General features: G+C 68.0%; 3 protein-coding genes across 3 annotated transcripts; all 3 read right to left on the minus strand.

Annotated features, from left to right (window-relative positions):
• Positions 1 to 78: 78 nt before the first annotated feature.
• PEA15 (proliferation and apoptosis adaptor protein 15) lies at positions 79 to 5712 on the minus strand. Its single transcript, XM_030025536.1, has 4 exons — positions 5620 to 5712; positions 2632 to 2805; positions 1632 to 1787; positions 79 to 1509 (listed from the first exon to the last, which is right to left on the minus strand). The coding sequence occupies exons 2-4, from the start codon at positions 2801 to 2803 to the stop codon at positions 1445 to 1447; spliced, it is 393 nt and encodes a 130-aa protein (XP_029881396.1). The 5' UTR covers positions 2804 to 2805; positions 5620 to 5712; the 3' UTR covers positions 79 to 1444.
• Positions 5713 to 6390: 678 nt separating this feature from the next.
• Positions 6391 to 11475, minus strand: CASQ1 (calsequestrin 1). The gene is made up of 11 exons (XM_030025941.2): positions 10652 to 11475; positions 9788 to 9872; positions 9356 to 9456; positions 9023 to 9134; positions 8583 to 8656; positions 8371 to 8501; positions 7405 to 7450; positions 7225 to 7279; positions 7046 to 7146; positions 6874 to 6948; positions 6391 to 6609 (listed from the first exon to the last, which is right to left on the minus strand). The coding sequence occupies exons 1-11, from the start codon at positions 10889 to 10891 to the stop codon at positions 6454 to 6456; spliced, it is 1176 nt and encodes a 391-aa protein (XP_029881801.1). The 5' UTR covers positions 10892 to 11475; the 3' UTR covers positions 6391 to 6453.
• A 1282-nt stretch (positions 11476 to 12757) lies between these two features.
• LOC115346177 (sodium/potassium-transporting ATPase subunit alpha-2-like) lies at positions 12758 to 21285 on the minus strand. The gene is given in 24 exon segments (XM_030025939.2): positions 12758 to 12986; positions 13612 to 13703; positions 13783 to 13884; positions 13977 to 14107; positions 14623 to 14768; positions 15247 to 15370; positions 15445 to 15599; positions 15683 to 15851; positions 16216 to 16366; positions 16434 to 16570; positions 16653 to 16828; positions 17396 to 17585; positions 17675 to 17809; positions 17926 to 18035; positions 18273 to 18471; positions 18672 to 18940; positions 19032 to 19149; positions 19566 to 19700; positions 19795 to 19908; positions 20321 to 20464; positions 20466 to 20525; positions 20836 to 20895; positions 20983 to 21087; positions 21179 to 21285. Coding segments are annotated over 24 exon segments (3105 nt in total). The 5' UTR covers positions 21233 to 21285; the 3' UTR covers positions 12758 to 12957.
• Between the last annotated feature and the right edge of the window lie 1643 nt (positions 21286 to 22928).

Consider the following 22928-nt stretch of genomic DNA (forward strand, 5'->3'; position numbering starts at 1 on the left):
AGAGGGGTGTATTTTGCCCCTTATTGGCTGTGTTTTCACCCAAACACCCCCCTGACAGAGCCACGCGACCCTCCAGAGCAGCTTTCATCTCCATCTGTTTATGAGAGATCTGTACACAGTCAGCACGGTCGGGGGGGGAGGTGGGATTAGGGGGGTAGAGGGAGCAGGAAGGCCCCCCCCCCCGGGGGCTGGGGGACACTAGTGTGTCACCTGTCCCCATGTCCCCCTCCCAGGATCTCACCAGGAGGGTGTGGGGGGGTCCTAAACAGTCATTTTGCAACAAAAGACACAGTTTTGGGGGGAAAATGAATGTGGTCCCTGTCCTGGACACAATAAATAGGGGAGGGGGGGACACACAGGGTGGGGACACAAGAGCTGGCGGCCGCACACAGGCGCTCTGCGGGTTTTAGCTTTTATTAAATAAAATATATTAACATATACTCTCTCCAGTCCCCCCCCTCGCTAGCCCCCCACCCAGGTTAGTAGCTAGAGCTGTACCCCAAAGACACCCTCCTCCCCACGTACACACTAATGGGGGCTGTGCCTGTTTTCCCAGTCCAGTACCCCCTCCCTCCCAGTATGGCATTGGGGGAGGCTGGAAGGATTCCCCCCTCCCCCCTGCCAAATCTGGCTGGCTGGTTTGAGGGGGGCTGCCAGTTCTGCGCCACCCCCCCTGTGCCAAAGTGGGAGTTTAGGGGTGTCCTTCCACTGGAGATTTCCCCAATGCCCAGGGAGGGTCTGGGGTGTTGAGGGGGGTCAGGGGTCCCCCCCTTGAACATCACCAGCCTGCACAGGGGCTCCCACTGCCTTGCCCCCCCATGTCACCTCCTTATCCTCCCACCCACTGCAGCCCCTGGGGGTGGGACACAACAGATGTGCCCCTACCCTCCCTGTGGGGCTGAGGCCTGACAAACTCACACCATCCTCCAGCCTGCCTGGGGGGAGTCAACAAAGACACCCCCCCCACTGCTCAGCCCTGCTGCTCGCCTCCCTCCCGACGTGCCCCATCCTTCGTCCCTGCGCCCCCCCCGTGACGCTTACTTGGGTCCCTGTCCCCAGCCCTGTCTGTCCCCTCCTCGGCACTGGGGTAGGCAGTGGTCCTGGTGCCTGTCACCCCCCGCAAGCCACAACTTGGACCGGAGGGGGGGGGGTCCCTGTTTCTGCTGTCCCCCCTCCCAGTGAGGGCTTGGGGGGGGGTCCCTGGGAATAGCAAAGCGCCCCCTCCCCCAAACACACGCACACCCACACGTGCACACACACGCACACGCAGAGCCGCCCCGGCCCCCGGCCCCGACGTGGGGGGGAGGGCGTTAAGACTTTGTTAGTGACCGTGCTGGCCCCCCCCCCGCCTGCCCGTGCCCTGGGGCTGGAGAGGTGGCAGGGGGACACGGGGGGGGGGGCCCACAGCCTTCCTCCTCCTCTTCCTCCTCCTCCTCACCCCCCCTCAGGCTTTCTTGGGTGGGGGGGCCAGTTTGATGATCTCCTCTTCAGAGGGCTGCCGGATGATGTCTGCCAAGACACAGGGGGGGGTCAGTGGGGCCTCTCCCTGTATCCTCCCCCAGCTAGAGGGACCCTGTCCCTGCCCTGGGGATCGTGGGGGTCCCTGTCCAGGGGCAAGGGGGGTGGCTCACCCTTGTACTTCTTGGCACTGGGGATGCGGGTGAGCTTGGTGTCCACCTCGTCCTCCTCGGAGATCTTGAGGACCTGGGTGCGGTACTGCACCACCATGGTCAGCAGGTCCGGGCGACGCGAGATCTCAAAGATGTGCTCGATGTACGACAGGTTGTCTGCGGGGATGGGGACGGGGACAGGGACGCATGCTGGGCCACCAGCACTGCATTGCCAAGGATGCCCGAGGACAGGGACAGGGGATGGTGATGGGTACCACAGCAGGGGATGGGGAGAGGGCAGGGAGAGACTGGGACAGGGGACAGGAGCTGGGGACAGAGACCGGGACAGGGGATGGGAGCTGGGGACAGGGAGCAGGCAGGGATGGGGAGCAGGACAGGGCACAACAATCCCAGGGGACAGGGACTGGGGTGGGCACTGGAAGAGGGGACAAAGGACAGGAACAAGGGCTGGGATGGGGATCAGAGCACATGGCAGGGTCCAGGGTGGGGACTGGGGCAGGGGACAGGGACAGGGACCAAGGCAGGGGATAGGGACAGGGATGGGGACTGAGGCAGGGGACAGGAGCAGGGCCAGCAGCAGGTGTCAGAGATGAGGAGCAGGGACAGGGACTGGAACCAGGAGAGGGGACAGGGATGGGGGAAGGGGCCAGGGTGGGGACCCAGGGGACAGGGACGGGCACAGGGATGGGGACCAGACAGGGAAGAGGGGAGGGCCAGGGCCAGGGGGTCATGGACTGGAATGGGGATCCAGAGAGGGGACAGGGATGGGACCAGACCCCAGGGGACAGGGCCAGGGATCAGGAGAGGGAACACGGATCGGGGCAGGGGCCAGGGACCAGGACAGGGATCAGGGGACCAGGATGGGGACCAGGAAAGGAGACAGGGGACCTGGTTGGGGACCAGACCAGGAGACAGACCGGGATCAGGGCAGTGGCCAGGGCTGGGGAACGGGGGACGGACAGGAACAGGGGCCAGAGCCACCCAGGAGGGGGGGTCTCACCTCTGTCCAGCTTGCTGTGCTTCTCAAGGAAGGCGAACCAGTGGTGGCTGGTAGCGATGGCCTCGCTCTCCTCGCTGGGGATGTCCTCCTTGCAGGCCGACTTCAGCTGCTCCAGGTCCTCGGCCGTGATGTTCTGGGCCAGCTCCTCCAGCAGGCTGCGGTACTCGGCCATGGCTGGGCAACACCCGCATCATGAGCTGCCCGGCCTCAGCTGCTGCTCCCACTCCACGTCCCCGCCCCGGTCCCCCCCTCCACGCCGTGGCGCCAGCCGGGCTCCACTGGCCCGTGACTCATGTGATGCTCACGGGATGTGACAGGGACGGGGATGGGGGGGGGGGCGGCGGGACCCGCGGGCGCTGGCGGCTGCTCCACTGTGGCCTTGCACACGCGCCCTGGCCTTGCACAGCCCCCCTCCCTTGCACAGTGCTGCTTGCACACACCCCCTGGCTTCGCAGTGACACCCCCCCCTCTTTGCACAAGCCCCCTGCCCTTGCACAGGGCCCCCCCATTGCATGGTCTGACCCCCCCCAGCACGGCACAGCTCTCCCCCCCCCCGCACACTCACCACATCCCCCCCCACCTTTGCAGTGGCTCTGGGCACCCTGGCGTGGGGGGGTGCCGGGTCAGGGGGACCAGGGGCACCCCCAGCCCCAGTGCCAGGTTCGGGTGGGTATAGGGGGTGGTCGGGGCTGGGGGGGGGGGGGTGTGTCACACCCTGTCCTCCATCTGCTGTTGCGCCTCGGTCGCCATGGCAACCTCTGCAACCCACCCCAGGGATGCGGTTGCCGTGGCGATCACAGCACTCGGCTGCACCGTGTCCCTCCCGGGTGGCGGCACCCGTGGGTGCTGGGGGGGAGGATGGGGTGGGGAAGGGGACCCGGGCACCCTATGCAGGCCACACAGACACGGGGGGGGACGACACAGGACACACGGACACAGACACGCCGCTACCCACCGCGCTGCTCACCCCCGGCACGTGCACGCATGCGCAGCCCCCCGCGCCCCCCCGCACACGCACACTCGTGCCTACACCCGTAAACATCCCCCCCCACGCAGACACCTGCACAAACAGACACCCACCCGCACCCCGCACCCGCGCGCACCCACACACTCACACTCACACACACACACACACTCACACGAACACACTTACACGCACACGCTCCCGCGTGCCCCCCCCCCCCCCCGCGCACACACGCGTGTCCCAGCCGTGTCCGGCCCCTTTAAGGCAGCCGATGACTCAGCCCTTGGCCCGGACGCCCGGGTCCTTCCGGGCGGGGGGTGTGGGGGGTGTGGGGACACCCCACCCCACACCCCCCCCCCCCCCCCCGCCGTGGCCGTCTGCCCGTTCCCAGGCCCGGCGGGTCCGGCCCGGACGCCTGGGTCCCCCCGCGCCAGCCCCCTCCGCGGCCCCGGGAGGGGGGCAATGCTCAGGACCCCCCTCCCCACCCCCCTGCGGGACCCCCCCCCTTCACGCTTCCCATGCAAAGCGCCTCATGAATATGCACGAGGGGCGTGGCCCCACCGGGGCCCATTCACAAGGGCGGGCGGGGGGAGCGCCTAATCCCGCCGCGGGGGGGGTGGCAGGACATGGCGGGGGGGGGGGGCAGGACACGGGGGGGCCGGTTCCTTCCCGTCTTTGTCTCTCCCGCTCCGGCCAGGTGCGGGGGGGGGGGGGGGAGGGTGGGGGGGGGGGGCTCCTCCAATCACTGTGTCTCCCCCCGTGATTTTGGGGAGGGTGGCGATAGCGGGAAGGGGAGGAGGGGCCCCCCCCCCCGCAGCCCGGGGGACAAGAGGCCTTTGTGCCGCGGGGAGCAGCGCAGCGCTGGCCCGGCTGGGGCCGCCCCCACTCCCCCCAGCCCCCCCCCTGGAAACCGAGTCACGGCCCGGCCCCACCGACAGCGCCCTGTGGGCATCGTCCTGCTGCGTGGGCACCGGCGCCATCCTGCCCCGGGGGGGGGTCCCACCCGTGACGGGGGGGTTCCGCCCTGCCCACGGCTGGAGCAGCATCCACCGGGGCCGCACATCCCACATCTGGGGCACATCTGGAGGCACCCCGCCCCGTGCCTCAATTTCCCCACGCGGGGCCGTGCAAAAGCTCCGTGGGCCGAAGCACGGGGCGGGGGGGGTGGGGGGTGGGTGGAGATGAGTCGTGGCTCCCCCCAGCCCTCCCCGTCCCGGGACCGCGGGGCGGAAGAGGCTGCTCCGCCGCCACCACGGCCCAGTTTGGCCCCAGTTGGGCCCAGCCCGGCCCTGGGGCGCGTGACCTCCTCACGCGCCCCCTTCCTCTCGTGTTCCCCAGGAATCCGGCCACACGCAAACCCCCCTCCCCCCGCAAAGGCACCCACCCGCGGCAGGGGGGACAACACCCTGCCCCGGCGGAACGGGTGGCATCCCGGTACTCCACTGGTACTGGGCGGCACTGGGAGGACTGGGTGACACCGTGGGGAGGGGGCATGGGTGGGGGGCCCCCGTGTCCCGCGGGGACCGGGTGGCATCCACGGGGGGATGGGGGGCACGCCGGGTCTCGGGTTGGGAGGGGGGGGGACCTCATGTCCCGCGTGGACCGGGTGGGGACCGGGTGGCACCGCCTGGACCGGCGGGCCCGGCGCCCCCCCCCGCCCCCCGCGGGTCACGGGTTCGGGTCCCCCCCCACTGGAGCGAAAGGGGAAGTGGAAGGGGCAGGCGGGAGCCGGGGGGGGGGGGCACCGGGAGAGTGGGGGGGGGTCCTGGCACCGCCGGTAACACCGGGGCCGTTAACTTCTTCCTGGCCGCGGTGGGATGTGCCGGAGGGGGGACATCATTGGGGGGGGTGGGCATTTCCCTTTACCGGGGGGGGGGTATCTACTACCGGGGGGGGATGTCTAGTACCCGGGGGGGGAGTCTACTACCACGGCCCCCTGCCCGGCTGAGAGGAACGGGATCGGGACCGGGACCGGTCCCGGTGGTCGGTCGGAGCCTCGGGTCCCCGCGCAGCCCCGCACTTACCGGCCGGCTGGGGCGGTGCCGGTGGCGGTGCCGGTGCGGCCGCTCGGTGTCTCGGTGCTGCCGCTCTGAGAAGCGCGGGGGGGCGTGTGGGGGGGAGGCGGGGCGGTGCTTAGCGGGGCGGGGCTGAGTGGGCGGGGTTTGGTTGGGCAGGGTGGGGGGAGGTCGGAGGAGCCGCCCCGCCCCACGGGGACCGTAAGTGGGTGGGGGCTGGCACCCACGCACCGTCTCGTGGGGAGGCGTCCCCAGTGACCCCCCCCATCCCTTTGGAGCATGTCCTGTCCCCCTCCAGGGACCCCCAGCCGCCACCCCAGGAAAGAGCCATGTCGGGGGACACCCACGAGTGTCCAAGTCCTCCATGGGTGTCACTGTCCCCCCCAGGAAACCCCAGGGCAAGTTGTCCCCCCCCGGGGTGTTGTACGGGGATCTCACAGGGGGATCTCACAGGGGGGGATCTCCCTGGGGTGGGTTGGGCATGGGGGATCCCCTGCATGGGGAGGGGGCTCGAGCAGGGGGATCCTGCATGGGGATTTGCATGGAGCAGGGGGGTTGCACAGGGAGATCCCCTGGGAGCTGCCACCGGGATCTCACGGGGCAGGGGGGGGTTGCTGGGAGGGGTCTTTTTGGGGCTGATCCCTTGGGATGCTGCACGGTGGATTGTTCATGGGGAGTTGGGGGGGTGACAAGGGGCAATCAAGTCTTGCACGAGGGATCTTGCTGGTGCCTGGAGCCCCTCCAGCCCTCCTGTCCCCCCCCCCCAGTGACACAGCCTGGTTCTTTGGGTACTTTAATGGCTCGCTCAAGGACAGGGACGGGTACGGAGGCCCAGCACAAGGCCTAGTCGTCATCGTCATCATCATCATCATCGTCATCATCCTCGTCGTCGTCCTCGGTGTTGATCTCGCCTGCCAGCACGTCCTCGATCCACTCCTCCAGCTCTGCCGGGCTGGGCAGGTCGTCCTCGTCCGCCATCTCCAGCCACACGCTGTCGGCCTGGGGACGCCAGTGGGGGGGACGTGGGATGGGCAGGGACGGGGCGGGGGGGGCACACGCCGTGGGAGGCAGCAGGGGGTTACACAGGGGAGGGAGGCGGAGGACCCCCAGGGGGACGGGATAGGCTGGGACCCAAGCTCCCAGGGGCTGCCTTTGAGGCCCACCAGTGTGATGAGCCCATCAGGACTCAGCCCCCACGGCTGGCTGACATGGAGGGGGGGGGCCATGCCATGGGTCCCGGGACACACACATGCACACACTCACGTCGGTGACGTTGACCACCCCAATCTGGGGACGGGACAGGTCGATGTTGAAGGTTTTCTCCCAGTAAGGGATGAGCTGGGGCGTGCACACAGGGGTCAGCCCTCCCAGGCCTGCCCTACAGCACGGGGGGGGGTTCGTAGTGGGGTGTGTCCCCCCCGGGGGGGGCCAGTACCAGTGGGAAATCCTCAGGGTCGATCCAGAGGATGCTGAGGTCAGGGTTGTCCGTGTTGTCCCGGGCCACGTCCTTCAGGATCTCCAGGAACTCAAACCCATCTGGGGGGGGTATGGGGGTGAGGGGTGCCAGGACCTGCCCTGGACCCCCTGGCCCCCCCTCCTGGCTCCTTCCCTCACCCGGATCATCCTCCTCTGCGAAGGCCACAATGTGGATCCCGTCCATGTCATCCTCCTGGGGGGTACATGGGTTGGTGTCACCAGCGGGGGCGTGGGCACTCCAGTGGGTGGGGGGCTCTCCGGGGGGGCAGGGAAGGTGATGGGGGCAGGACCCCCCCATCCCTCTCTCCCCGCACTCACCCAGGTCTCATACATGCTCTCGGGTTTGAGTTTCCGCAGAGTGGCCCTGCGAGATGGAGGGGGAGTGAGGGTCACCCCCAAACCAGCCCTAACCCAGAGCCACTGCCCCCTGCCCCGGCCTCTGCTGTGCAGCTGGGGGGGCTGCGCAGATGGGGGTGCAGTGGCTGGGGGTGGGGTGCAGGACAGCCAGGCTGGCTCTGGAGGGGTGGGGGGGCACAGGGCCAGGGCTGAGCCCCCCGAGACCGCTGGCACCTCGGGGGGGCCATGGAGGGTCCCCCCCATCTCCCACGGGATTGAGGCCACGGCGGGGGGGCGGGTTGATCCGGGTGGGGGGGATTAAGGCTGCAGGAACATCCCAGCAGCACCCGGGCCTTAACCCTGCCCTGCCTGCCCTGACGGGACCCCCAACCCTCGCCCCGGGAGGGGCTCAGCTGCCCTACGGCCCACCGACACCTCACCCCAGAAGCAGGCTCAGCGCCCACCCCCCCCGCCTGATGAGGCCTCGCAAACTCGTGTCACCCCAGGGGCCACTGCCAGCAAAATGGTGTCGGGGGAAGGGGGGCTGCAGGGTGGAGGGAGAGGGTTCGGGCCTCAGTGCATGCTGGGGGGGGGGCCCCCACCCGGCCTCCCTCGGCCCGGGAATCCCCCATCCCCGAGGCTGCGGCTGCACTGGCAGTCACCTCCCCATGGCAACCTGTCCCCATGGCAACCACCTCCCATGGCAACGGTCTACCTTGGCAACCACCTCCCTTGGCAACCACCTCCCCATGGCAACCATCGCTCCGTGGCAACCACCTCCTCGTGACACCCACTTCCCATGGCAACCACATCCCCATGGCAACCACATCCCCGTGGCAACCACCTCCCCATGGCAACCATCTCTCCACGGCAACCACCTCCCCATGGTCCCCCCAGCAGCCCTCACGGGGGAAACCGAGGCAGGGCTGGGGGTGGCCGGGCCCCCACCGCTTGTGCTCCTCCACGAAGGCCATGATCTCCTCCTTGCTGTTGGGCCGGTCGGGGATGGTCAGTGGCTCCTCCATGAAGGGCTCGTAGAAGTCGATCTCGTTCAGCTTCAGGGTGAGCTTCTTAGCCGCCTGTGGCAGGGTTGGGGTCCCTGAGCCACCCATGGGTGCTGGCAGAGGGTGACCCTGCCCCACCGGGACCCTCACCCCTACCTTGCTGTCAAAGGTGGCGAAGAAGGGGATGTAGGGGTGAAACTCCTCTGCCGCCTCCTCGAAGGCCTTGAAGTCTGGGGGAGCAGGGATGGGTCCTGGTGCCGGCACCGGGTACCAACACCGGGTACCAGCCCCATGGCCCTGCACCAGGAGTCAGCACTGGCACCCCCAGCCCAGATCCATCCTGGTGGCTCTGGGTCCAGAAGGACCCCCCCCAAACCCACGGTCCCCAACATGGCCAGGGTTGTCCGGATCAGTCCCTGGAGCCCTCCACAAGGAACAGATGGAGGAATGGATGGACGGAGGGAGGGAGGGATAAGCAAATGGACGGCTGGAAGAATGCCCTGGGGGCTGGCACCCGGGCTGTGGCTGGGGTGCTGGGGGGGGGGATAGGGGAGGACACAGGGGGGACACGGGGGGGCTGCCCCAGCCCCACATACACTCTGAGTCCTTGTTCTTGAAGTAGCCGATGAGTTTGGGGTCATCCTCGATGTTCTCGAAGGCTTGGAGCTCATGGTCACCCTCAATGAACTCCACCGGGTCTTCCAGCACCTGGGGGGGGTTTGGGGGCAGCACCGGGGTCCCCAGAGACCACCCCAGGTCAGGGACAGCTGGGGCGGGGGGGGGGTCAGGATGCCCAGGTCCTCCCCCAACCATGCAAAGGAAGGGTTGGGGGCCCAGACTCCTGGGTTCCCTCCTGGGATATTGGGGGGGGGCAGCAGTTGAAGGGGGGGTCCCACACGCCTGGGTCCCCCCCGGGGGGGGGCTCTCACATCCAGCAGGAACTCCACCAGCGTGTCTGCTGCCAGCTCCCCATCATACTCGATCACCTCATCCTCCTTGAACACGTAGATGCTGTCCTCCTCTGTCAGGCCTGGGGGGGGGGGGGGGTTAGCTGGGGTGCTGGGGGGGGGGTATCCCTGTGCCAGATTTGGGGGTCTGGGAGGGGTCCCTGTGCTTGGCTGGGGATACAGGGGGATCCCTCTCCCAGATGGGGGGGGGGAGGGGGGGTCTTCTGGGGGTCCCTGTCTCAGGCTGGAGGATACAGGGGTCCCTGTGCCAGGTTTGGGGTGTCCAGGGTGTTCCCAGTGCCTGGTTGGGGGGGATGCAGGGGGGCGACACCTGTGCCAAGTAGGGGGATCTGGGGGGGCTTGCTGTGCTTGAGAAGTCCCGGGGCGGGGGGGGCAGGGAGGGGTCACCCTTACCCAGCTTTTTGGCCACAGCTGCGTCTTTCTCAGAGTCCACGAGGCCGAAGCCCACTCCCTTGTCCTCCAGCACCTGGGCTGCCAGCTGGGGGGACACCGCGCTGGGGGACACCTGCCACCAGGCCTGTCCCCCCCCCCAGCCAAGGGTCCCCCAGGGTCCCCAGCCCAGCTGTGCCTCCCCTCCATCCCTCCATCCATCCACCCCCCCCCCCCCCCGCCCCGCCCCATGCTGGGGGTCCCAGCGGGTGCCAGCTCTTGGGGACGGGTCCCCCCCGGCAGCTGGTGTCCCCACAGCTGGTGATGCTGGCAGCGGGCTGGGCTCTATTCTGGGTGCGGGGGGGGCCCTGCTGGCCCATGTATGGAGAGGGCAAAGATGGGGGGGTGGTGTCCCCAGCCCTGTCAACCCCAGCCCCTGTCCCCTCCCAGTGAGGCTGTTCTGCCCCCGACTGGCCCCCAGGGACCTCCCACCCTGGGTGCTGGTGCCTGTCCCTCCCCAGTGTCCCGTGGTCCTTACAGTGTCCCCAGTGCCACATGCGTGCTGGTGCCCCAGTGCCAGTGTGTGTCCCACCAGCATCCCCCGGCCCCCACCAGTGTCCTCAGTGCTGGTGCCCATTGCACCACTGTCCCCTGATCCCACACATTGCCCCTGGTCCCCACCAATACTCCCAGTGCCACACAGGTGATGGTGCCCCAGTGCCAGTGCCTCTCCCACCAGCATCCCCTGGTCCCCACCAGTGTCTCCAGTGCCACACAGGTGGGAGTACCCCAGCGCCGGTGCCTGTCCCACCAGCATCCCCTGGTCTCTGTAGTGTGCCCAGCACCATGCAGGGTCCCCTGCCTCCTGTGTCCCCCCCTCGTGCCCACCTCCAGGATGAGCTCCTCCATCTCGCTGTGGCGCTGGGCCGCCCGGTCACCCTGGCTGGGGTGGTGGTGGAGCAGGGCCAGCACTGGGAACCGCTTCAGCATCGCCTTGTAGTTCTTCAGGGTGACGGGCAGCACCCGGTCCAGCCCGTCGTATGTGGGGAAGTCCAGGCCGTCCCCTGCCCCGCCCGGGGCCCCGGCCCCCAGCACCAGCAGTGCCAGCACCCATCCCCACACCCCCATTGCCCGCCAGGCAGACCCACGGACGGGGACAGACACACGGATGGGGACAGACAGGTGGGTGGATGGGACCCACGGACAGACGGGCAGATACAGACCTGCGGAGAGGGATGGACAGAGGGACAGATGGGGATGGGACCCACAGACAGATGGACTCACAGACGAGCAGAGATGGACACACAGCCAGGGAATGGAGAGACAGCCAGCCAGCCCCTGGGCTGGACAACAGCCAGATGGGTACAGACAGACAGAGCCTTGGGGACAGACAGATGATGACTTTGCGTCCGGGGATGGAAAGACAGACAGACAGAGCCCGGCTGGGACTAACAGCCCCAGCACAGGGGACGGACACACAGTCCCTGCCTGGCCCCAGAGGGGACGGAGAGACACGGCCCCCGGGGCGGGGGGGGGGACACGGACAGACACAGCCCCTTTTGGCCTTGCCGGGAGGGGACAGATGGACACAGCCGGGGACACACAGACACATGGCCCCTTCCCAGCCCCAAAGGGGCCGAAGGCACAAAGCGGGGGACAGTAGCACCCCGACACCCCTGCATTCCCTGTCCCCCCACCACTGCACAGGGAGGGGCTCAGAGCGCCGGGTCCGGCCGGGGGGGCTCAGCCCCATCCCCTCCTGTCCCCTCCCGCCTCACCGGCCCCGCTCCAGCTCCATATTAAGCAAGGAAAGAGGAGCCGGCAGGAGGGAGCTGGGGGGGGGGGCGGGGGCCTAAAAATAAGGAGCCGAGCCTGGGGTCACCAGCGCCGGGCCCCAGGGACGCCGCGGGGACAGGGGCTGGCCCTAGTGGGTGGTGCGGACCCTTGGGTGGCCACTCTCCTCCCCAGCCCCCAGAGTCCCTGGCTGGGGACAGGGACATACCAGAGCTGGCCCTGAGGGCACCAGGGTGGCTGGGGGACAGGGTACCCCCCATCCCACCCCCCAGCACTGAGCACCCCCACCCTAGGACACAGCTCTGGGTTGGAGCTGATGGGGATCCCCCAGCCCCACAGCCACCAGCTGCCCGGCTCCGTCAGGGTGGGGGGACACACGGTATTTTGTCACCTCCGTACCCCTCGGATCGGATGACCACCTGCTCTGCTGATCACTGAGAAGTGGATCCCCCCAGGCTGGGGGGGGGGGGGGCGGATCCCCCATGGCCACCCCCCAGGGCTGGGCAGGGGGCTTCTCCTCCCAAGCCAAGAAGCCATGGGAGCCAGGACCCCCATTCTCAGGGAGATGGGGTGCCCGGGACCCCCATGCCAAAGGCTGTGGGTGCCCAGGACCACTATTCTCAGGGCTGTGGGTGCCCAGCACCCCTGTGTGCAGGGAATTGGGGTGCTCAGGACCCCCATGTTGGGGTTATGGGGTGCCTGGGACCCTCACACACAGGTGCCAGAGGGTGCAAGGGGGGGGGGGGGGTTGTCTCTCCCCCCCCAAGCCCCCTCCGTCCCCAGCCCCGGTTTCAGGTGACTGTGACTCGGATCCTCCTTATTTTTAATCCCAGGTGACACCAAAACCCCGTTGGCGAAACCCGAGCGGGGCCAGACCCTATGCCCCCCCCCCAGTGCTGACTCAGCAGGGCCGGGGCACCCGCAGCCCCCCCGCGGGATGGGGACCCAGGTGTCCGGGTGGGTGTGGGATGCGCCAGGGCCTTGCACCACATGGGGGGACACGGTGGGGGCATGAAGGCACATGGAAGGGCATGGGGGGGCATCAGCTAACAAGGGAGGGATATGGGGTACTGGGGGACACAGAGAAAGGGGCGGGCAACCAGGCTCCATCCCCCCCACCCCGTGCCCCCCATCCTGCCCCCCCCCGGTCTCTCTGTCCCCCCACCACTGCCCTTCCTGCAGCACAGATGAGGTCACAAAGGGGTTAAACTGTTTTATTGCTCTGAAGGTGTGTGGGGGTCTGGGTGCCCCACGGGGGGAGCAGAGGATGCCCCCCCCCTGCACTCCTGGGTCCCCCCGGGCCGGGGGGGGGGTCCCATGCCCGGCAGCACCAGTCCCCGGGGTTAGTACAGGGGTGGAGGGTTGGGATGAGGGGGGGCCGGGGGGGCCCACACAGACGTCTAGTAGTAGGTCTCCTTCTCCACCCAGCCTGCAAGGGGGCAGGCATCGAGGGGGGGTCAGATGGCGGTCCCCCCCCCCCCCTGCATGTGCCCCAGACTCTGTGGGTGTCCCCCCATCCCTTGGGTGCTCCCCATCCCTTTTGGGTGCCCCCCACCTCTCCTGGGTATCCCCTTGTCCCATGGGGGCTCCCCACTTCCCTGGGTCCCCCCCCCAACCCCCCTGGGTGCTCCCCATGCATCTTGGGTGCCCCCCCACTTCCCTAGGTCCCCCCCAACCCCTATGGATGCCCCCACCCACCCCTGGTATCCCCTAAGACCTCCTCCCCTGGTGCCCCCCCAAATCCTTTGGGGGCATGTGCCAGCCCTGAGGGTGGTTTTGGGGGCAGCATTTGCTTTGGGGGGCAGTGGGGGGGGCAGGGGAGCAAGATGGGGGGGCTAAAGGGGCTGTGCCACTCAGGGCAGGGGGCAGTAGCCACTTGAGGAGATCAGTGAGGACTTTGGGGTGCTCAAAAAGGGGGGATTGGGGGGGCAGAGCCCATACTGGTGGTTTTTGGGGGACTGTGCCCCAAATGGGGGGAAAGCAGTGACCACCCTGGGGGGGGCAATAGCCACGGGGGGGTTTGGGGGGGCCACGCAAGGGGGGATCTCACTCACCGCCGGGGTAGCGGCGCAGGATGAGTTTGCGGATCTCGTCGTAGACGAAGATGAGGAAGCTGTAGGGGAAGGCGCAGAACCACCAGGTGACCCTGGGGGGGAGCAGCGTTAGTGGGAGGGCACCCATGGGTGGGGGGGGGGCAGGGCCGGGGTGCCCCCCCCCCCACTCACTTGAGGGGGTACATGCGCAGGGCCACCCCCATGCCGGGGCAGTAGGAGAGAAATGCGGCCAGCGCCGTTTCTTCCAGCAGCCCGAAGATCAGGATCTTGTTCCTGCGGGACAGCGGTATGGGTAAAAGGCACGGGGTGGGGGGGGGCTGAGGAAGAGCACCCATGGGTGCTGGGGGTAGGGGGGGGACACTCACTTCATGCCTTGCTGGAAGACGGAGTTGCGGCGGGTCTTGCAGATGATGAGGTCGGCCCATTGCACCACCACGATGCTGACGAAGAAGGCGGTGTGGCAGGTGAACTCCACCACCTTGCGCTGCTCATAGGTCTGGGGGGGGGAGGGACGGCCTCAGCACACGCCTGCGTGTCCCCCCCTTCGCACGCTCACACATGGGAGGGCACGCACGAGCATGTGCCACACAGGGGCAGGTGCATGAGCAAGTGTGCGAGGGGATGAGCAGAAGGATGGGTGTGGGACGGTGTGTGCAAACACACTCACGTGGGTGTGTGCACGCATGCAAGGGCTTTGCACAAGCACAGGCATGCGAGGGCACACTCGCCTAGGCACGTGTGAGCACACGCACATGAGCACAGCTGTGCAAAGACAGGTGCACAAACAGGCGTGCGAGGGGATGTGCAGAAGGACAGGGCTGTGAGGGCACGTGCAAACACAACATCGCACACGTGTGTACACACAAGCCTTTGCACGAGCTGAGGGGTGGGTTTGTGCATGCACAGCCACGGGTGGGCGAGGGCACACGTCTGTAAGCACAGGCAGAGCAGAGCTGTGCGAGGGCAGTCACACAAGCGGGCATGCGAGGGGCGTGCGAGGAGCTCGCTCACCCACTCCTGGCCGTAGGAGTCCTCCAGGTCATTGGTGGAGCGGTCATCCCAGGCCAGGCGGATGCCCACCAGCGTGCCGGGCAGGAAGCCGTTCTCAGCCAGGATCACGAAGTAGGTGAAGAAACCGCCCAGTGCCTGGATCATCCCTGGGAGAGCGGCAACCCGGGATCGGGGATCAGCACCCCCAGGATCAGAGGTGGGCACCCCCGGGATCAGGGAGCGGCACCCGGGGATCAGCACCCCAAGGGCCGCTGGGGTGTGGGGTCAGGTCTTGGCTAATCATGGCACAGCCCAATGCTACTCGCTGTCCTGGTGCCACCGGTGGGTGCTCCACTAGCACCAGTGGGTGCCCCAGAGTCACATGGGGCTCCAGACACCAGCTGGGGCAACATCACTTGGTATCACCAGTGGGTCCCGGCGTGCCCTTGATATCTCGAGTGAGTGCTCTGGGGTCACTAGTTGGTGCCCTGGTCTCACACAGTGGCCATGGTGCCAGCTGGGGGGATGTCCCCAGTATCTCTAGTGGGTGCCCGGTGTCACTGGTGGGTCCTGGGGTGCCACCAGTGCTGGTGGCCCCCGTTGCCCCTGTTACCGCCTGGGGAGGCCGGTGCGCCCGACCCTCACCGATCTGCCCGTAGGCCATGCTGATGAGCCGCTCGTTCACCAGCTTGTCCGTTCGGGGGTTCCTAGGCTGGCGCTTCATGATGTCACTCTCGGCTGCCTCATATGCCAGGGAGATGGCGGGGACCTGGGTGGTGGGGTAATCCGTCACCCCCTGTCACCCCCATCCCCCCCATCACCCCTTGCCCCCCCCATCCTCACCATGTCAGTGCCCAGGTCAATGCAGAGGATGGTGACAGTGCCCAGGGGCAGGGGGATGTTGGCGATGATGAAGAGGAGGAAGGGGGTGATCTCGGGGATGTTGCTGGTCAGGGTGTAGGCAATGGACTTCTTCAGGTTGTCAAAGATCAGGCGCCCTGTGGGGATGGTGGGCGGTGGGTGACAGGGGTGGCAGGCGTCCGTCCAGGGGGAGGAGGGCCATGGAGGGGCCTGCACCGACCTTCCTCCACGCCGGTGACAATGGAGGCGAAGTTGTCATCGAGGAGGATCATGTCGGCCGCCTGCTTGGAGACATCGGAGCCGGCGATGCCCATGGCCACCCCGATGTCGGCCTTCTTCAGCGCCGGGGAGTCGTTCACCCCGTCCCCTGTTACTGCCACGATGGCACCCTGGGGACACAGGGGTCAGGCACCGTGGGGCAGAGGGATGGGGCACGGAAGGGCATGGGGATGGAGGTATCGTGGGGCACGGGATGGGGACACGGTGGGGCACAGTGATAGCGGCACCATGGTGCGTGGGGACTGGGACATCAAGGGGCACAGGGACAGCAGGGTAGCTTGGGGTAGAGGGAAAGGGGCATGGGGACAGGGACAAGGTGGAGAATGGGGACAGGGCACTGCAGGGCACCAGGACAGGGACACCACAGGGCTGGGGGCACCACAGGGCACAGAGACAAGGGCACCATGAAGCACGGGGATGGGGACATCATAGGGCATGGGGACAGGGGCAGCAGGGTACACAGGGACGGGGCACCTGGCGCTGGCAGCCCTCGACGATGATGAGCTTCTGCTGGGGGGACGTGCGGGCGAAGACGATCTCGGTGTGGTTCTGGAGGATCTCGTCCAGCTGCTCCGAGGTCATGTCCTTCAGGTCGGAGCCGTGTACCACACAAGCCTTCGCCTCCCTGCCACACCGCAGCCTCAGCGGAGGCTGCCGGACCACCCAGGACCACCCCTGACACCGGCACCTACCTGGGGTTGACCTGGCTGACGGGGATGTTGAGGCGGGCGGCGATGTCCTCCACCGTCTCGTTGCCCTCCGAGATGATGCCCACCCCCTTGGCGATGGCCTTGGCCGTGATGGGGTGGTCCCCGGTCACCATGATCACCTTGGGGACACACACACACAGAGGGGTGACCCATGCTCGGGGGGGGGGGGCATCAAGGGGCTCATGGCGAGGGGGGTGTCACCTTGATGCCGGCGCTGCGGCACTTGCCGACGGCGTCGGGGACAGCGGCGCGGGGCGGGTCAATCATGGACATCAGCCCCACGAAGCAGAGGTTGCTGGTGGGGAAGTTGACCTCGTCGGCGTCAAACCTGAACCCGCGGGGGAACTTGTCCGGGGGCAGGTAGAGGTGACAGAAACCTGGCGGGCGCCGGCGGGTGACAGGGTGTGGGCACCCACGGGCACCCCCTTCCCTCGCCCGGTACACCTCGTCCCCTGCCACGGCCCCCCAGTGCCCCCTTTGCCCCCACATCCCTTGTGTCCCCATGTTCCCCCAGTGCTCATGCACCCCATCCCCTTGAGCAGTGCCCCCCGTGCCTCCCTGCCCACCGTGTCCCCTGTGTCACCATGGTCCTCCCCCTCCATCCTCCACACACCGTGTTCCCTTGCCCCCCATGTGCCCCATCGCCCCTGTGTCCCCAAGTTCTATCACCCCACGCCCGTGTCGCCATGCCCCTGCCATGTCCTCCATGTCCCTCCGCATCCCCCTGTCCCCATGTCCCTTTGCCCCCACACCCTTCATATCCCCCTGCCACCATGTCCTCCATGCCCCTGACCTCCCCCCGCCCCGTGTCCCCCATACCCCCCATCAACCCACTGCGTGCCCCCACGTCCCTACACCCCATGCCCACCACGCACTTGTGCCCCCATGCGCCCGTCCCTGCCCCATCCCCTGAGCCCCCCCACCCCCCATGCCCCCGTCCTCACCCAGGACGCGTTCCCCCAGCCCCCCCAGCTCCAGGTAGGCGTTCTGGAAGGCCTCCCGCATCTCCTGGTCCAGCGGCACCTCCTGGCCCTGCAGCAGGATGCGGGAGCAGCGGTCCAGGATGCGCTCGGGGGCCCCCTTCATCACCAGCAGGTACCCCTGGGGGTCCTCCTCCCGCTCGTGGATGGAGAGCTGTGGGCACAGTGGGCACGCTGGCACCAGGCGGCACAGACCGCCCGCCCACCCCAGGGGTCAGTGCCGCTGCCGCCGGCCCGGCAGACCTGGTACTTATTGGTGGAGTTGAAGGGGATCTCGGTGACTTTGGGGTTCTTGTCCCGCATCTTTTTGACAGAGCCGCAGGAGAGCTGGATGCACTTCAGCAGCGCCGACTCCGAGGCGTCACCTGCCGTGTCCCGCTGCCGTGGGGAAGGGTGCTGAAGGTGACGCCGGCAGCACAGGGGGCACTGGGGCCGGCATTGCCCTCTCTGTTGGTAGGATTTGGAGGGGTTCTGGGGGGTTGTCATCCACCTACCTTGGAAATGGAGATGTTTTCCTGGCCCGGCTTGAAGACGGCACGGTTGCAGAGCCCAGCGATGCGGGCCAGTGCTGCCCAGGTGGGCGAGCGCTTGTCGAATGTGGCACCTGGGGGACACCTGACCCCATCAGTTGCATTGGGGCCCCCCCATCTTCTCTGGGGTCTCCACCCATGCTCCCAGAGGTGCTCTAGGGTGCCCTGAGGGCCCAGGGAAGGGGGTGCCCAGGGGACGGGGTGCCAGGACAGTGACATCTGGGTGCAGGGGCAAGAAAGGGGGTGCTCCTGCAGTTGCGGTGCCAAGGGGTCAGGGTGCTCAGGGAGGGGTCAGAGTGCCAGCCACCCACCGGACTGGTCCTCGGTGGTGTCGGCCTCATGGATCTGGTTGTCGAACCACATGTGGGCGACGGTCATGCGGTTTTGGGTGAGGGTCCCCGTCTTGTCGGAGCAGATGGTGGAGGTGGAACCCAGCGTCTCCACCGCCTCCAGGTTCTTCACCAGGCAGTTCTTCCGCGCCATCCTCTTGGCCGTCAGCGTCAGGCACACCTGGGGGGGGGCACCACGGGGCTCAGCAGGCACCCACAGGGCTCAGAGGGCACCCATGGGTGTCAGCAAGCACCAGGCACTGGACATTGCTGGGTGCACCAGGGCCAGCCCAGCAGAACCAGTGCCCACCACCTCCCTCCCAGTAGAACCAGGGCCCCCCTTGCACCATCGCAGTCCTCTGCTCCCCCAATGGCCCTTACGGTGACGGTGGCCAGCAGCCCCTCAGGAACGTTGGCGACGATGATGCCGATGAGGAAGATGACGGCCTCCAGCCAGGTGTAGCCCAGGATGAGGGAGAGGATGAAGAAGGAGATGCCGAGGAAGACAGCAACACCGGTAATGAGGCGGATGAAATGCTCGATCTCCATGGCGATGGGTGTGCGCCCCACCTCCAGCCCCGAGGCCAGCGTGGCGATGCGCCCCATCACGGTCCGGTCCCCCGTGGAGATGACGATGCCGCGAGCGGTGCCTGGCAGGATGGGGAGGGTGATGCAGCCACGGGGGGGCACCGGGGACCCCCCACCTCTCCCCTATGCAGGCAGAGACACCCAGGGACCCACCTTCCACACAGTTGGTGGAGAAGAAGGAGATGTTGCGGGTCTCCAGTGGGTTCTCGTGGGTGCACTCGGGTGACCGCGTCTGGGGCTCCGACTCCCCCGTCAACGACGAGTTGTCCACCTGGCGCCATGGGCACAGGTGGGTGCTGGCGGGCACCGGGCACCGCCAGGCTTGGCTGGACTCGGGCCAGCCTCGCTGTTGCCATGCCAGCCTTGGTGCCCACCCTGTGCCTGTCTTGATGACCACCCCGTGCCCTCCACAGTGCCCACCCTATATAAATCACGGCACCTGAACCATACTGGTCTCAGTGCCCACATCGTGCTGGTCCCCGTGTCCACCTCATGCCAACCATGACACCTGAACCATGCCATCCGTGATGCCCACCCCATGCCACCCCTGGTGCCCATCCCGTATCACCACTGCTGCCCACCCGATACTAGTCCCGTTGCCCAAACCATGCTAGCCCTGGAGCCCACCTCATGTCACCACCAGTGCCCACCCCATGCCAGCCCCAGCGCCCACCGGTGCCCGCTCACCTTGCAGCCGTGGGAGGAGATGATGCGCATGTCAGCAGGCACCCGGTCCCCCCCCTTCACCTCCACCAGATCGCCCACCACCACGTTCTCTGCGTTGATCTGGATCTTCTCACCCTCGCGGATCACCAGCGCTTGCTGCCAGAGTGCAGGGCACCCTGAGGGATGCCCGGGCACCCCCACCCCACCCGGGACCCCTATGCCAAGCTGGGTGCCCACCCGGGGATCCTACCTGGGGCACCATGTTCTTGAAGGAGTCCATGATCTTGGAGCTTTTGGCCTCTTGGTAGTAGGAGAAGCAGCCGGTGACAATGACGACGGCGGCCAACACCACCCCCAGGTACAGCTGGGACCCAGGTGGCACCTCAGCACCCGCCACCCCAGGGTGCAGGGTGGGATCCCCCGGGTGCCCCCCAGCATGGGGAGCTAGGGAGGGGACCCCCGCGCCAGCCTGGCCCATTTGCCCCCCACATCCAGACCCCCCAAGAGCTGGCACATGGTGGCAGTGGGCACATACCCGTGCCCATCCTGCCCCTGAGCCCCCATCATACCTGTGCCCCCCAGGGTGCCCGTGCCCCCTCCAATGCTTGTGCACCCCAGTGTGCTTGTGCCCCTGCAATGTCTGTGCCCCCTGCGATGCCTGTGCACTCCAGGGTGCTCATGAACCCCGCGATGCCTGTGCCCCCTGAGATGCTCAGGGACCCCACAATGCCTGTGTGTCCCCCCCACAATGCCGGTGGCCCCCAGGGTGCCCTCACATTGTCGTTGGAGGGCTCATCCTCCATGGCAGCCTGGATGCCGTAGGCCAGGAAGCAGAGGATGGCCCCGATCCAGAGGAGGATGGAGAAACCCCCGAAAAGCTGCCGGCAAAATTTGACCCACTCGGGGGTGGTGGGGGGGGGGCGTCAGGGCGTTGGGGCCGTCCCGCGCCAGGATCTCAGCCGCCCGCGCGTTGGTCAGGCCCTGTGGGGTGGGCACACGCTGCCACCCGGGGCCGGGGGGACCCACGGGGACAGGAAGGGACAGGGGGTATGGCCAGGGGTAACTCATGGGGACAGGGTGCCGGGAGGGGACAGGGGACATGGCTGGGTGTCACCCATGGGGACAGGGATGCAGGGTGCCAGGAGGGGATGGAGGGCACGGCCAGGAGCCACCCATGGGGACAGGAGGGATACGGGATGCTGCGAGGTGACAGGGGGCACGGCTGGGTGTCACCCACAGGGGGGGATAATGCTGGAGATGGCATCGAGGGTGGGATGTGGGGACATCTCACCCGGGACAGGTCCACCTGGTACTTCCTGCCCAGCTCATCCAGGGACAGCTTGTGGTCATCCTGCCAGGCACACATCACCCGCGTCACCCCAGCTGAGGTGGCATGGTCAGTCGTCTTGGCTGTCCACCCCCCCAGCCCCCTCCTCACCAAGTTGACCTCCTTCTTCAGCTCATCCAGCTCCTTCTCCTTCTGCTTCCTCTTGCCGCCCCCATTTTCGGAGGTGGTGGCAGCAGGCGAGTACTCCCGGCCGGCCTGTGGGCGCAGGACCCCGTGGGCACGCTGGCACCACTGGCGCGGCTGGCACCACCAGCGGCACGGCCCTCGCCGTGGGCACGGGCATTACCATGGGCATGGATGTCACCGCCAGCATGGGGGTCACCGTGGCCACAGGCATCATCGAGGGTACGGGGCGTCACCGTGGGCACGGGGGGGACTGCAGGTACCAGTGGCAGCGTGGGCATGGGGGGCACTGCAGACGGGGGGGGGGAAGTGTCCCAGGTTGGGGGGGTGCCATGGGTGGGGGTGGCAGCAAGAGTGGGGATGGCACTGTGGCCATGAAGGTGTCACTGTGGCCGTGGGGGGGGGTGTCACTGTGGTCACAAGGGCAACCCCAGGGCCATGGGGGTGGCACGGGGGTGGCACTGTGGTCATGGGGGTGGCACTGTCCCTGGGGCTGTAGGGGTGCGTCACTGTGGTCGTGGGGGTGTCCCCAGGGCCTTTGGGGGGGTCACTGTGGCCCAGGGGGTCCCCACAAGCCGGGGAGAGGAACACGCCACCAACACTAAGGGCGTCACGGAGACACAGGGGTGCCACTGCAGGCAGGGGACAGGCAGCCCTGCCCACTCTCCTTGTGAGGGGGGTGACACGGCCGCCCCAGACCCCCCCCCCCGCTGCCAGCAGCAGGGGGTCCCCCAGGGCTGGCAGGGCCCGGTGGCACGTCCGTGGCGGCTCTGCCTGCCGGGCCGGAGGTTGGCAGGAGCAGGCAGGAGCAGGCAGGGGCCGGGGGGGCGGCGGGTGCCCCAGTGTGGGGCCGGGGGGGCCAGGGGGGCCGATGCGGTCATGGAAAACAGCCCCGGTGCCAAGAACAACGGCCGGGAACCGAGGGGTCGTGTTACCGCGGGGACGGGGACACGGGGGGCACCCACACCCACCCCACGGGGCACTCCCAGGCGGGCGGCGCTCCGCTGCCTGCTCCCCCCCCCCCAGAAACTGGGGACCCCAGCCCCCCATGTGGGGACACTTTGGCTTTGCACGGGTTGGGGGGGGTCCCCACTTGAAGGGGCACCTCAGGGTTTTGGGGGGGGGGGTGGCAGGAGGGTGGCACAGGGTGGGGTGGTGGGTGTCCTCAGCATTTCCCTAGGGACAGACTGCCAGGAGGGACAGCCGTGGGGGGGCACCCACGGGGGGACACCCACGGGGGGGGACACCCCCTGTCCCACATCTTGCGGGGTCCCCCCACCTTTGCGTGGGTGGCCAGGGGCCGGGGGGTCCCAGCGTGGGGGTGGGTCCTGGCCATGGCAGGCGGGACGGGGGGGCCCGGCAGGACGGGGGGTGCCGGGCGAGGCGCCAGCCCTGGCTCAGGGCCCCCCCGCGGCCGTTGCTACGGCACCGGGGACCCTGGCGCTGAGCAGCCGGGGCCACGGGCACGGGGCCACGGGCACGGGTGGGGGACGGACACGGGGAGAGGGGTGTTCCTCCACGGCGGCACCCTGGTTCCATGCCTCAGTTTCCCCACCGTGGGGAACCCTTCCCCCCCCCCCCCCCAGCATTCTTTCCCCAAAGCGGGGGGGGACCCAGGCATTTGGGCAGCTGCCCACCCGTGCCGGGGGGTCACTCGGGGATAGGTGGCAGTGGGACCCCGAGGGGGAGAGTATGTGGGGGGCAGTGGCACCGAGGGGGGGGGGGGGGGCGGCAGTGGGCCCCTGGGGATGGCGGCGGGGGGCGTGGGGGCTGCGGGCTGCAGGACGCCCGTGGGTGGGTGCTGGTGCTGGGGGCAGGGCCGACGGGGAGAGAGCCCACGGGTGGCAGCGGGTGGGTGCCCCGCGCGAGTGGGTGCCCCGGGGGTGGGTGGCAGCTGGCGGCGGGTGGGTGAT

The sequence above is a fragment of the Aquila chrysaetos genome, chromosome 9 (assembly GCF_900496995.4).
Source record: "Aquila chrysaetos chrysaetos chromosome 9, bAquChr1.4, whole genome shotgun sequence".
Lineage (NCBI taxonomy): Eukaryota > Metazoa > Chordata > Aves > Accipitriformes > Accipitridae > Aquila > Aquila chrysaetos.

What these genes read in the sequence shown, in the direction of transcription:
- PEA15 (XM_030025536.1), bottom strand. Translation starts at nt 2,803, where the DNA reads ATGGCCGAGTACCGCAGCCTGCTGGAGGAGCTGGCCCAGAACATCACG. An exon ending in GCACAGCAAGCTGGACAGAG is followed by an intron (nt 1,788 to 2,631) that starts GTGAGACCCCCC and finishes CCATCCCCGCAG; the next exon opens with ACAACCTGTCGTACATCGAG. An exon ending in CAGTGCCAAGAAGTACAAGG is followed by an intron (nt 1,510 to 1,631) that starts GTGAGCCACCCC and finishes GTGTCTTGGCAG; the next exon opens with ACATCATCCGGCAGCCCTCT.
- CASQ1 (XM_030025941.2), bottom strand. Translation starts at nt 10,891, where the DNA reads ATGGGGGTGTGGGGATGGGTGCTGGCACTGCTGGTGCTGGGGGCCGGG. An exon ending in TGGAGGAGCTCATCCTGGAG is followed by an intron (nt 9,873 to 10,651) that starts GTGGGCACGAGG and finishes GTGTCCCCCCAG; the next exon opens with CTGGCAGCCCAGGTGCTGGA. An exon ending in CGCAGAGGAGGATGATCCGG is followed by an intron (nt 7,147 to 7,224) that starts GTGAGGGAAGGA and finishes TACCCCCCCCAG; the next exon opens with ATGGGTTTGAGTTCCTGGAG.